We start from the raw sequence: 14,533 nt of genomic DNA, 5'->3' as shown, positions 1-14,533 counted from the left end.
AGGGGTTTAATTACTTAATCCACCTGGTACTGGGTCATAGATTACATTTTCTTTCTTCCATTTCGGATTATGGATCCTGCTGTAGAAGAAACAGAATCTGTTCTCAGTTTCCCCCACAAGATACTACAATTTAAAAGGGAGTAGGGAATCATACTGTCCATTTGCAGTGCCTGGTGAATTATCAGGCACCAAACAAAAGCCTTCTGCAATACTTCACAACAAACATTGTTTTAATCCCTGCGGAGGGATTGAGGTAAGTAAATATGAAGGATAAACATCAATGCCAGTCTCTCCACGCCCTGTCACTTCCACGGTCTTTCCGTGATCCCAGTTGTGGTTGTGTCTGCTAACTACCTCACCTCTGCCCTTCAAAACCTACTGATCCCTGAGGACTGGCCTTACATTTTCCTGGAGGCTTTTCCAGCTCATTTCAGTCAACCCCTCTAGCACAGACTGCACACATCATACAATAAACACTGCAAATACAGCCAGGGTCTCAGATCACGTTACGTGCTTTATTTTGGCAGTTTGTGGAAAATACAAACTCTTTGTTTTAGAGATCGTATCGTATGGATGCTTATTTTGTATTTTTCTCGGTACCCAGTATAATGTTAGGAATATAGATTTCCAGTGTTTGATTAGTTTTTAACAAGAAGTCAACCCAGACAGAATATTGATTTGTTAAGACAACCTGACTTTTTCCTTGTATAAATTTTGATCCCGAATGTAACTTTCACCTAGGCATTAAATTGCCTAGGCTAGGTTAAGAACTCGTTTTATTCTTTGGTTAAGACAGTCCAGAAGAATAGCTGTTTGATAAGACATTTTTTTAAAGATATACTTGGATTCTACTGAGGATGGAAACACAAGATCAAGAGGAGAAGCGTGTGGAGGCGTATACACACATGAAGGAGACACGGAAGTCAGAAAACACAGGGGGCATGGTTTGAGAAACATGATCAGATTCTGACACAATGGGATTGAAAAGAAGAATAAACACATATAATAAATATAAATGTAAAGATAAAATTGGAAAGGGATGATGGGGCCAAATGGTAAAAAGCCTAAGGAATTTGGACTTTATCCTCAGGCTGAAAGGAAGACATAGGATGGTTTTGAACAGAGGATAAACAGAAATACTTATGGTGGTAGGTGCTGGGTGATCTCAAATAGCAGTGCCTTAGGGAACAGGCAACAGCAGAAAGGAGAGAAGGGCAGATGACCGTATGAAAGAGGCAGCTGCTACCCAGCCTCAGCCCTCAATGGCCATACAGCAGTTTATTACCATCTTTTAACATTTTTCAAAAGAAATTGGAAATCTGGGCTTTTGTGTAAAAATCTCCACATTCTTCAATGTTGGCTTACAATTTTTTAACGACTGTGTTAATCACATGAAACACCAGTGAATCAGATACCAGCCTGTGATCTTGACCTGCAATGAGTGACACAACCACTTTTAAACATGGGTAACTAAAGAAAGCTGATCAGAGAAAAAAATAAGCTGAACAGCCAATGTGATGATTTAACAGGGCAGAGACCTCACGAGAAACAGAAACACTCCTTTTCTAGAGGCAGACTCATGCCACAGCGTATATTTTATACCCAGTTCTACTTTCATTTTAAAGCTAACAAGTTTTACAACGTGTGACTCAGCTGACCTTTAAAACTTTTTCAAACCTTTTTTTCCAAACTCTTCAGAACTGACAGAAACCGTGTCAGAAACTATGAACTTGTTATATAGATCCAGGCATGTTTTCAGATATGAATTAAATTGAAAAAGTTCCAGAAGACTTTTGAGTCAATAAGTTCATTATTTAAGTGTTCATTGATCCACCACAAGGCATAACCTGGGACTTTCCTGAGCAGCCCAGGCTGTGTGGTCACCTTACTTTCCTGATATCTAATTGTAAGTCCAAAATAAAGGGGGGAAAATAAAGAATGGGAGAAAAGTAGTTTGAAGAGATAGTGACTGGATTTTTTTCTAAAATTTTGAAAGACAAGAATCCTCAAAATAGGGAATCACAGTGAACCCCAAGCAACATAAATAAAAGAGTTGTAAGTGTAGCCACATCATTGAAAAACTGAAGACCACCAAAGATGAAGGGAAACTCTTAAAAGTAGCTTCAGAAAACAGTTTACCTAAAATAGAACAATAATTAGAGTGATAGCATATTTTTGAATGTATCAACTGAAGTCTATAAACAATAGCATAATGCTATAAAGAACAGAGTATAACTAGAATTTACACCCAATTATATATATTTATTGAACATTATTCATGAATAATGGCTAAATAAATATATCTTCAGACATGCAGGAGGAGAATATTTACTATCAAAAGACCTTCACCGGTGAGATTTCTGAAGAACGCACTTCAGAAGTATGGAACGGTAGTTTAATATGTATTGATAAGAAGAAATTGTGAGCAGGGAAACTGGAAAACATAGGATAAATATAAATGAATAATGTCTGTGTAAAACACAATAATGTCTAATACAGGGAGTAAAAAGTCAAGATACTATTAGAATATGGAACATTGTACAGCATTATTATGTAGAATGGGAAGGGATGACTGATAGATTATTCTAAATATTTGAATTTGGGTAAATAAAGATAAAGATATAATTAAATTTTTTGAACATAAATTTTGAAATTTTAATAATCACTTTATATAGAGCAGGTATAACTTCCAAACTAATAAAGGGAAGAATAAAATTAGAAAAAAGTGAAAAACATTCAGCCAAAGAGAAAGCAGGAAATGAATAGAAAGAATTACAGGAAAATCAAGTCAAATATAAAATAAGATGGGAAACATCTATGCAAAGAGAGTGGTAATTAGGGTAAATATTGATGGACAGATTTCACCAGTAGAAAGATTGTGATGCACTAGCCCAAAAATCCTAGAAGAGGGGGAAATGTATTTAAAGACATTCTGTGAATTGAGAGCTGAAACAGACTTAGAAAATTTATTTTCTCATTTACAAATGAAGACATCAAAGCCCAGAGGGGCAAGTGAGATAACCAAGTTCACACAGCTAAAATGTGCCAGATATTCAGCCAGAACCTGTCAACATTCCTTCTGACCCCTCTTGCCCCTGTTAGTATTCCCCATCTCCTCCCCAGCTTCCTCCAGGAGACAGCCCTCTCAGAGGTGGGTTAATGGCAAGATGTCTCGAGAGCAGCTGCCTGCTGTGGTGTTTATTGCTAACCGGTGGGAAGTCGGGCTCCTCTACCACCTCCCCCTCCTCAACCCTGCCATCTCTCTCCAGGTCTCAAATACCCCTACATAAGCGCAGATCAGCAATTCCATTGCCTAAGCAGACATCCATCCAACCAACCAACTGGCACATGGCTGTGCAAGTGAAATCTCCATCCCTTTGTAAGAAGTTTGGTTGGAGTCTTAGTGCCAATTTTAGGGCAACAATAAGAATCCCACTCAAAAGCCTATTATCCTTTAAAACACAGAACACTTGATCTGCTGGCAAGCATTTTGAATTGCATTCTGGGAAGAAAAGCAATCACTGATTTTGACTAAAAGCTCCAAGCTGCCTTCATTTAAATATTTATGCCCTAGGTTTTGACAAAGTTGAGCATAATCAAAATCCCACTGAGAAGAAGAATGTCGAAAAGATTAATTAGAAAGAAAGCAGGGCTTCCCTGGTGGTGCAGTGGTTAAGAATCCTCCTGCCAATGCAGGAGATACCGGTTCAAGCCCTGGTCCAAGAAGATCCCACATGCTGCAGAGCAACAAAGCCTGTGTGCCACAACTACTAAGCCTGTGTGCCACAACTACTGAAGCTCGTGCACCTAGAGACCTGCTCCTCAACAAGAGAAGCCACCACAATGAGAAGCCCTTGCACCGCAACGAAGAGTAGCCCCCTCTCACCGCAACTAGTGAAAGCCTGTGCGCAGTGACAAAGACCCAACGCAGCGAAAAATGAATAAATAAAAAAAAGAAAGAAAGAAAGAAATGGCACCTTTCTCTGCCTTTGTGTTAATTGTTCTTAAATAACAGGCTCTTAAATGAGTGAAGATGCCTTTACATGCTTTTGATTGTAAATTTTATTAAGGTCTTGAAGAGAGTTCATCTGAGCATTGAAATGGCGTTTACTGAAAAGTGTCTCCAACTTTCATGAGCAGAAACACACAATTGGTAGATGTGTTGGGTTGTCACTGACAATAGAGTCTAAGGCCCCCTATAAAAGAGCTATATACAACCGTTCCTCTCTTCCAGGAAAGATGAATTGCCATGGTAACACTGCCAAGAAATAATAGGTCAAGTTTCATCCTTGTGCCTCAGGGTTATTTTATTAGGGTTTTACTTGGAAGTGGATGCCATTGTAAAATGAAGGTTTGGGTATTTCAAAGCTAAACATCATGCCAAGAAAATCTGATCAATAAAATCGGCTGGTGTGAAGAGGATGGATATAAGACAATAGGTAAGAAGAACATCTACATTGATCAAAAAACTATTTAGAGGCCAGTTCATTAGAACTCTTTTCTAAAATGTGAGCTTCATTTACAGATGCTTGTATAACTAAGTGTCTGTAAATGAATTCCAACTGTACAAGATCAGTAGGGAAAAGTGGTTTGTAAATTTCATTTTAATGGAAGATTAACTGCTGTAAGGAAAAAAGTTCTTATTCCAAAAATAAGCACGCAACAAGAAAGCATAAAATGTTTGAGCTTCCTGTTTTGCTTACTATTTTTATCAGACTATGTTCAATGCTGCTTTATGCCTGCCTATTTATGGAAATTAAAAAATAAATACAACTGGGAGGAAAGTAACATCACCTAAAAGAAGTAATGTATAATAATCAGCATTTTGTTGTTTCTGTTGTTTTGGAGAGTAGTGTCTCAGTATATGTTATGACTTTAGGTTTTTCTGTAACAGCATTTCAAAAATTTGGGGATGAAATTCCAACGTGAAACAGTATATAATATGTATCACTTCAAGCAATGGTGCTCTGTCCTTCTAAGAACAATATATGTATGTATTCATGTATATTTAAGATCTACTTTTTTAAAGCAATAAGATATATCAACTCACCTTTTTTGAATAGAATTAATTTTTCATAAATGGAATATAGTTATGCATTTTAGCATAACATCTTCGTGAGACTATGTTAGGCTTCTCAATAAGACTACTGTTAATCTTCTATATTTCCTCTCCTGTAAAGTAGTAAAGGGGTATGTGGATAGCTGTGAAATTTATATTATTTTTGCCCTGATCATGAAGATTGCAAACTGGGGTCGATGACTGCATTAGTTTCCTACAGCTGCTGTAATGAAGTACCACAAACTGGGTGGCTTAAAACAACAGAAGTTTATTGTCTCACAGTTCTGGAGGCTAGAAGTCCTAAATTAAGGTATCACAGGGCCATGCTCTCTCTCAGGCTCTCGGGGAGAATTCATTTCATGCCTCTCTCCTAGCTTCTAGGGGTTGCCAGCAATCCTTGACATTTCTTGATTTGTCGATACATCACTCCAATCTCTGCTACTGCCTTCATGTGGCCTTCTCTGTGTCTCTGTTTTCCCTTCTTAAAAGGACACTGGTCATAGGATTAGAACCCACCATAATCCAGTATGAACTCATCCCAACTTGATTACATCTGCCAAGACCCAATTTCCAAATAAGGTTACATTCACAGGTTCTAGGGTTAGGACTTCACATATTTTGGTTGGGGGGGGAACACAGTACAACCCATAACTGTGACTATGAATTGGAGAACCTCACCACTGAGCAGATGGTCTCAGTTACAATTTTAAACTGCTATGCTGTCTGGCTCTTTAGAAATGATATTTCATGTCTAATATTTTGTAGACATGTGAGGAATATGATATCCTGATTAATGAAATGCTTTTAAAGTATAGAGTTTTTAAATATACAAAAATACATCTAGAATACATAAAATAAATTTAATAAATATCTGTCACAGTCTGTAACTGGTAATAGGTGTTCACTTATTGTTTATTGAATGAATGAATCAATCAACCAATCAGCATTAATATTAAATTATATTGAGTATAATTTAATCTTCCTTTGATGATTCAAAATAATTCCTACAGGTAGAAGGTAGGAAGGTACAAGTTAAAAGATTGCTACTTGCTTGAATGCTAAATGACTGTTTATTCCATTTCACATATTTGTGTCTATTTAGAAGTTCACTAGATAAAATGTGTTTTACAGTCTTATGTTGCAGTGTTCTCATCCTACATTGCTGTTGATTTCCTCTTTGGATTATTACATATTATTTCCTTTAGCTTAATTAAATTACCTTTGTTGATCAGTTAACACCAATGTGTTTTGGTTTGGTTTCTCCATCTATAAAATTACCTACTTTTTCATGTATCAGGATTGTCTGTCCTTCAATCTATTTTTCTCTGTCTGGACATTCAAAAAATGTATTTTGATGGTAGTGATATTATTTGAGTTATGTTTCTTTACTAATGGTTACTTCCATTTTCCCTTTAATCCAATACAGAGAGAAGTAACCACCAAAACAAAAACAAATTACAATATAACCCAGATTTTACAAATGAAAGCTATTTCCTCACTCCTAAAACTGCACATTATCTCTGTGTGACCTCAGAAGTGTTTGAGAATGCACTACATGCAGTTAAAAAAAATAAAATGTTTCACCAGAGAAAGAAAACATAAGGCAAAAACAGACAAAAATGCCAAAATTCAAACTGAAAATGTTCCTAGCTACTACTTATCAAACTGCGAATGTTTTCCATTTTAGAGCTCTTTTTTGACAGATATTCAAGTATTTGCTAATCAAACCTATCATTTAAGCCAAAAATTCCTCCTAAAAACATGATTGAGAAGTCAAAATATTTAAGCCAGCTAAGATGATTTTATTTTTTCTTAAAAGAGAGAAAAATGAAAGCTAACTCTCTTGGAAGAAAGCTTTCATTTTTAAATCATATTTTTATCCCCTTTTTTGGGAAATATTTCCTGTTGTGTTTTTCAATCACCAGAAGCCTACATTTATAGAAAACCAGCAGGTATCTCCAGTTATTAGAATCAACTGGGCAGAGCAGCAAGGCAAAGCCAGAGTTTAGAGCCATTTTCCTGAGCAGATTGAGAAGTACCATTTTAGTCAGTTACCTTTTGAGATTCTCACATTTAATTACGTCAGTGGCACTTGACATTATAAATGTTCTTTTCTTTCCAATATAACCTTCTATCATTATTAGTAAATGTCAAATGTAATGAGGTATTTTTTCTGACTCCTTTTTCTTCCTAATATAATGGGAGAGAAAATGCTGATGAGTTTGTAATCTTAAAATTGTTTTCAGTACTCAAAACCAATGCAGAGCCAACTAGTGTCTATTAGCTTAGTTTTACTCTTTTTATTTTATTTGCATTTGGAAAGGAAATTTCCTCTCTGTATTTCTTACTACATTTCCCCTACTTGGTGCAATTTCTTACTCTCCCCGAGAGCTCTGAGGTGACAACTACCTCCAATTAGATTGTGTTTCTGAGTTCAAGTCAGAATCCTGTGGAAGGTCCTGCCCCTTGCTGTGACTTAAGTGCTGTCTGAAAGCTTCTTTTCTTTTTCTTTTTCTTAAAAGCTGTTTTTGTCCCCCTCTCTCTGTTCTAAAATTTGGATACATAATGGCTATCCAACCCCGTGGTTTCCTGTAACATCTCAATCATAATGTAACAGGACCTTGATTTCTGCTCCCTTGAAGATTAAATACACTTCCAGTGTGAAATTGATATGTTTTATAACACTAGATCTAGTTTCTTTACTGTCAAAATAAAATTAACATCTTATGAAAGAGGAAGCCATCACTGGAAGAGGTCAAGAAGAGAGAGAAAATGTCATAGTTTTTCAACACAACATTATTTAGTGTCTGTATTGAAGACATGCTTGACAGGAAGGGTCTGGGTCACCTTTTAGCAGTGCCTCAGGCATATTGGCTGTTTTCTCCTATTGAGAAATTGGGGAAAAGCTGTCTTTTGTATAGAGAAAGCAGCAGGAAGTGGGTCCCTAACCTGTAAGAAGGCTACTTGGTCAATGTCAAAAAGATATTTTACCAAGAGATAAAGAAAGCTATTTAAAATTACTTCACAGTAGGAAAAAAAGTGGTAATGTTATAGATAATGTATTCTGAAAAATATGAACCCAAGACAAAAGTGCCTAAGTTTTAAAATAGAATGACTAGTTATAAGGGGTTCTGTTCCCCAGGAGCTAAAATATATTACACAATCTCTAATTATACCTTGCTTTTTAAACACAGTCTTTGAGCATTTGGTTCTCTAACTTTCTCCTTCATTTCACAGTTGGATATACTGTTAATGGAATTATATCCAACGAATATCCAAAAATATCCAAATAAGCTCAAGATTGTCTTCTTTCTGTCTAATAAATCCGTATGATTGTCCCAATTACATGCAGTTTCTGATTTCCAAGTTTATCTCTAATATCTATACCTTCATATTTATAAAATACTAAGCAAAGTACAGTAAAATATTCAAATATCATCTGATTATATATCATTTCAATTTTCTTCATAGCATTTTTTTTATATTCAAGGAATGGTCACATTTTCACGTGGTGAAATCTAGACTTTCCTTTTTATTTTCTGCCAATTAGTGGTATGTTCTGAAAGACCTTCCTCATTTGTTTTGCTTCATTTTTTGTTATTTTGGGTACCATAACCTGTTTTTGTCTTACCTTTGGAAACTTATTTCAATAATATTACCTAATAAACACCTCTAATCAGGCCGACTTTATCCCTGCTCCAAGTGTAGAGTAGAATTGTTGCTCATGAACAGTCACAGTCTTTGCTAATTTTCAAGTTTTATTCCACACGCCCACATCCTCCTGGAATCATTTGCTGATTTCCTCAGCCTTCTTTGGTTACCATTCTCTGAATTTTCAGGGGCCAAATAGAATAAACCACACAAATTAGGAGAAAATTGTGAGCATTCTTGAGTTTCCTACTGTTAGTCTGATGTGGAGTGCAAGCATCTGAGCAGGAGGGTACCTACAGGTGAGGAACAGTGTGTCCAACATGAGCCTGTTCTAAGAGTGAGACCCAGGAGATGTTCCCATCATTGTTTTTTAAGCTTTTATTTTATTTATTTATTTATTTATTTTACATCTTTATTGGAGTATAATTGCTGTACAATGGTGTGTTAGTTTCTGCTTTATAACAAAGTGAATCAGTTATACATATACACATGTTCCCATATCTCTCCCCTCTTGCGTCTGACCTACTAGAGAATGGACTTGAGGATATGGGGAGGGGGAAGGGTAAGCTGTGACAAAACGAGAGAGTGGCATGGACATATATACACTACCAAACGTCAGATAGGTAGTGGGAAGCAGCCGCAAAGCACAGGGAGATCAGCTCGGTGCTTTGTTCGCTTCATTTTGATGCTAAAGGAACTTCTTCTTGAATCATCCAACACATTAGCTTTCCCTTCAGGACCTATTAATATTGCCTTAGGGGGAACTGGAAGGCACTTTGTATACAAAGGAGGCATCTCTGGGAGAAGGGAAGAAAGAGGACCCAGACGAAGTCAGAAAGAAGGTGACATTTCTGTCCAAAATGCTAAGCACCTAGAATACTAGGACAGAGAAATCAGAGCCCAATCCCCTGGGAAGGTGGTGAAGGGGGAAGCCAAGGAGCATTGGGTTATAAGTTATACCCCCAGATCCTGAGAAGACAAAGGAGCAAGAGTTAGTTGAATTGAGGAATAATTTCTTCAACTACATCGTGCAGTACCTGTGACCTATATAGGTCATTTCAGTGATGTAGCTGCCTCTGATTCTCAGATTTCACTGCTGCATGAGACTATTTTGCAGGCCCTGAGCCCCTGCATTTGTAAGCTGCCATCTACCATCCTGTGTTAGCCTTGCCTTCCCAAATTTCAGGAATAACAGCCAGTTCTTACCATTTTTTGGCCACTTTTTGTGTGTCAGGCTCAGTGAAGCACTTTCCATGCATTATTTCATGTCACCCTAACAGGCATGCTAGACTTTAGGGGGTTTAAGTTAATAGAGGCTCAGCAGCTTGTGCATGTCCCCCCAAGCTCTCTAATGGGAGAGTGGGAACTCCAGATCTGTCCGACTCAAACACCCACACAAAGTAGGTATTTTAATTGTCATTTTACCATTGAATAACTGGAAACTACACTGCATGCTTTTAAATGCAGGGACCTTTTCATAAAAGGTCCTTTTCTCTTTTTTCCCCCACAGAGGCTTGTACTTAGCAGATAGACAGTAAATACATAATGATGGAGCTAATGTACTCTTCTGGTTTTAAACTCTACAAAAGCCACAGATTTTGATATGTATGATCTTTCTTCTTATTTTCTTTTCTATAGTTAAATGCTCCTTAATGGGAATGAGCATATGTAGAAGGTACTCTGAGCTAGTTCTTTACACCCCCCCCAAAAAAAGATTTGCTCGTAATACTGCAGAGCGGCCATATGAAAATCATTAGGAAAAACAAGACTGAAAAACATATATAGCTATACATTGTAAATACAATTTAGATTCTCTGTTATGACTATTTTGGGAATAACTAATCACTTCCCAGAAGGTGTATTGCCTCATTTTTTGACAGATTATTATTTTTATTTTGTAGGACACAGCAGGCCAGGAAAGATACAGGACTATCACCACAGCCTATTATCGTGGAGCCATGGGCTTTATTTTAATGTATGACATCACAAATGAAGAATCCTTCAATGCAGTACAGGATTGGTAAGTAAGAGCAAATGTTCGCATTACTAATAATGCAGTGATCACACCACAATGTAATATGTGTATTTTTATATACTGTGATCCCACTTGTGTTTCATAAAGCAAATAAGGGCTAGCTATGCTCAGACCCATTTAAGGATTGATAAGAAATCATTTTGATGATTTTGCTCTATTTTGTTCACTCCAGTGCTTTGCATCCTGTGACCTTTAGTTCCATGGGGACAAGTACATTGCTTTTGATTTTTTGAAGTACAAATAATGAATGGTCTGGAAGCATACTGGTCTAAAATAGGAATCTGGAAACCATGAACCATAGGCCAAATTTGAACTATGAGCCACGACTGGCTCACCACTTGTTTTATAAATAAAGTTTTATTAGAACACAGCCAGGTTCATTTACTTATTGTCTATGACTACTTTCATGGTACAACAGCAGAGTTAAGTAGCTGCAACAGAGACCATAGAGCCCACAAGCCTAAAACATCTTCTGTCTGGCTGTTTACAGTAAAAGTTTGCTGACCCTTTATCTGGATTTGTTAGATAGTTTCCAGTTTTTCTTCAAATTGAAAAGTTCCAAAGGACTGGGATGAAGAAAAAGAAAAAACTGCAACCTTTCTTGACTCCCAGCTACATCAAACCATGTGAAAACACCTCTGTCCGTGTGATTTGCTATGGGGGGTTGACTGCTGTGGCTGCAGCTCCTTCAGCCTATTCCACCAGCACCTCAGGAGGAGACACTGAAAAGCTGATGGTCATGGTCATGGTCATGAATTAAAGCAGTAGGGCGGAACAGGGCTACTTTTCTAGGGAAAGAGCCAGAGTCTAGTTGAGCTTTGTGTGGTATTAGGAGGAAAGTGAGCTCACTGGTAGGACCAGGACTAAACAGACACCACATTTTAACTCCAAATACAGTCATGGCTTGTCTTATTGAAGGAAAAGTTAGCAATACACAGGTAAAATAAACATTTTTTTCCTGTTTTACATGATAGTATTATCCAAAATGATTTTTTTATATGTGTATCAGCTCAGTGAAGGTCAGATGCTATTAAAAATTTCAGTTTGCCTTAGATTGTTTCTTTAAAATTTTTTTGCTTATCTGAAAATGCACCTACATCTTTCTTATTTACACACACACACACACACACACACACTTACAATACAAAAAAATTGTAATAATACCACTAAAAAGAGCAACTAAAAAGGGAAATATATAGCTGTAAACTGAAAAAGACAAGCTTAGGACCTCCATGAAAAAATAATTATCTTCAACTGAGGGGCATAGAAGAAGGCTTAAGTACCCCTCTTTTCAGTAGACTGAATATTGTAAGAAATGCCAGTTCTTCACAAATAAATTCATAAACTCAAGGCAATCCCAATCAAATACCAGGAGGTTTGGTATAGAATGGAATGAAAGAGAGAGTCCAGATATAGACACAAAGCCATATGGGATTTGGTTTATGATAAAAAGTAGCATTTCAAATTAGTAACAAAAAGGTTGGTTCAATGAATACCATGGTGCTATCCAGTTAATTGCCACACATAGCTCTGGTACACATATTGTCATACAAAATGGTCATTTTAACTTTGACTATTTCCTCTCTGGAAATGATAAGACCCAGGAGTGTTCATGAATTAGATTTCAGACATCAGGGTTCCTAAATCTGTTTGCACCCATAGCTCTGGCCCGTTGTTCCAATGAAAGTTATATGACGACTGAGAAGAGATGGATCTGTTGAGTTCTTTGAAACCAAATGGTAACAGTGCCAAGAGCCATCCTAGCAGTACCTCTGACTCTCGCATCAGAAACACTGTGGAAAAGTGCAGCTTCCTCATGCCCTCCTCCACGCCTTCCCTCTGCAACCCCACCCAGGCTCTCTCACCTGTCAAGAGACCATCTGCCCTATCTCACTTCTCCCCTACCTCCTCCAATTCTCTATTTGACTCTATTTACCCACTCTTTCCTTTGAAATTCTGTTTCCTGTTGTCTTAGAGGCACATTTCCCAGATTATTCTTGTGTCTCTCAGACCGCTCCTCTTTCTACTTCCTAGCTTTCACTCCCTCCCTCACCCAGCAAAGGGTAAGCATCCTCTCATGGCTTTTTTCTTGGGCTTATTCTGTTTTCTTGGCCATCTTATCCACTTGTACACATCATTTATCACTTGTACCAGATGGCTCCCAAGTTTAACTATCAGGCCCCAGTCTGTCTTGTGAAGTGCAATGTTGCATTTCCTGGTATCTGAAGTATTTATACACCTGGACATCCTGCTGACATCTCAGAATCAATTGTCTTCACCTGAAACTGCTCACCTTCCTGACTTCAATTTTTGCTGTTCACTGAGACCACAATGCTTTGCCATCCAGGTTCCACCTTGTATCCAACTCTAACTTCCATCCATCCTATTCTGGGGCCTAGATCTTGCATATTAATTTTTTCCTGACTATCCTTTGAATCTGCTCCTGCCTGAGAAATCACGTGACCGTCATGGCTCAGCTTCTTCTTCTTATCTTTTGCTTCTTCCTTTATAATAGCCTTCTAACTGATCTTTTCCCCTTTAGATTTCTTCCCATCCCAATCCATCATATCCCACTGCTGCTATAAGAGTCTCCCAAAAGAACATGATCCTAAAGATCATGGAAGACTCCTGCCCAAAAGCCATGACTTACCATCACCTCCTTAATTAATTAAAACTTCCTCAGACTGACTTTCAGACACATGACATCATGGAGTCCCTATATTTTTACAGTCTCGTTTCTCACTATTCTAAAGCCAAATTGAACCATTCACTGTTTTTGGAACCGAGCCTAAACTTTCCAACCTTTGTGGGTTTTGTGTTTTGATGGTACCCTCTGTTTTGCATTTCTTTTTCACAACCTTCCATTCCACCTCCCCCGGATATCTAGATTTGTCAAAACCCCACAAAGCTTATCCATAAACCAACTCTTAGTCATGTTTTCATCCACAACTGTATAATCATTGGTTTACTAGGGATTTTTCATTCATTCAACAGTTATTGAGCACCTACTCTTTGACAATCTGCCAGGTGTTGTAGTTAGTACCTATGCCAATATTTACTATCTCAGTTAGTGGATCCACCTGCACCCAGTTGTCTGATGTGGAAATCTGAGCTCTAATTTCGATTTCTCTCTCTTTACCCATTACATCTCACTGACCACCAAGTCCAGTAGTTTTAACTTTCTGAAGGCCTTTGTCCCTACTGCCACTGTCTAAATTCAGACTGTCATGAGCTCTTTAAGAACCTTAGCTCTCAGCACTTTAGGAATTTTCTACCTTGTATGCTTACTGGCAAGTCCCACCCTCTCCAGGTCATCTGTCATATTGCCGTCAGAGCTAAGTAACGTCTCTCATCTTAATAATAAAACCTTTAATGTCTTATTACTTATAGTGGAGATTCTGGGAGCCTCTCTGAATCACTGTGGAACCTTGACAGTGTGAAGAAGGCCCAGGCTCCACTCTATACAAACAAAACCAAGTCTGCAGTGCTAAATATTGGTATATTTATGTGTGTCAGCTCTAAAAGTGATCCTGATGCCCATTTCTGGTTAAGACCATTGATTTAGAATGAAGTCCACACCCTCTAAGGTGGTGGGCAGTGTTGCCTCCTCATAGCTATTCCATTAACATCATCTCCTACCACTCTCCTCCACTGGTCCTAGGTTTCAACCAGACAGAACTTTTCTCAATTTACTAATGTTCCATTCTTTCAATAACTCTGTTCCTCTGCTTGGAATACCTTCTCTGCTATCTTTCTAAACTCTTATTCTCCTTTCAAGGCCATCTCAA

At 37.7% G+C, this 14,533-nt stretch overlaps 1 protein-coding gene across 1 annotated transcript in view; it reads left to right on the top strand.

Moving 5' to 3' along the window:
• The window catches only part of RAB3C (RAB3C, member RAS oncogene family), a 301,149-nt gene that overhangs the window by 129,938 nt on the left and 156,678 nt on the right, over positions 1-14,533 (top strand). Inside the window, exon 3 of the mRNA XM_032629175.1 lies at positions 10,612-10,730. Coding sequence (XP_032485066.1) covers positions 10,612-10,730 — 119 coding nt within the window. The remainder of the gene's footprint in view (positions 1-10,611; positions 10,731-14,533) is intronic.

The sequence above is a fragment of the Phocoena sinus genome, chromosome 3 (assembly GCF_008692025.1).
Source record: "Phocoena sinus isolate mPhoSin1 chromosome 3, mPhoSin1.pri, whole genome shotgun sequence".
NCBI lineage: Eukaryota > Metazoa > Chordata > Mammalia > Artiodactyla > Phocoenidae > Phocoena > Phocoena sinus.
The sequence above is the reverse complement of the archived record's forward strand: the minus strand, read 5'-3'. Positions and strand labels throughout refer to the sequence as shown.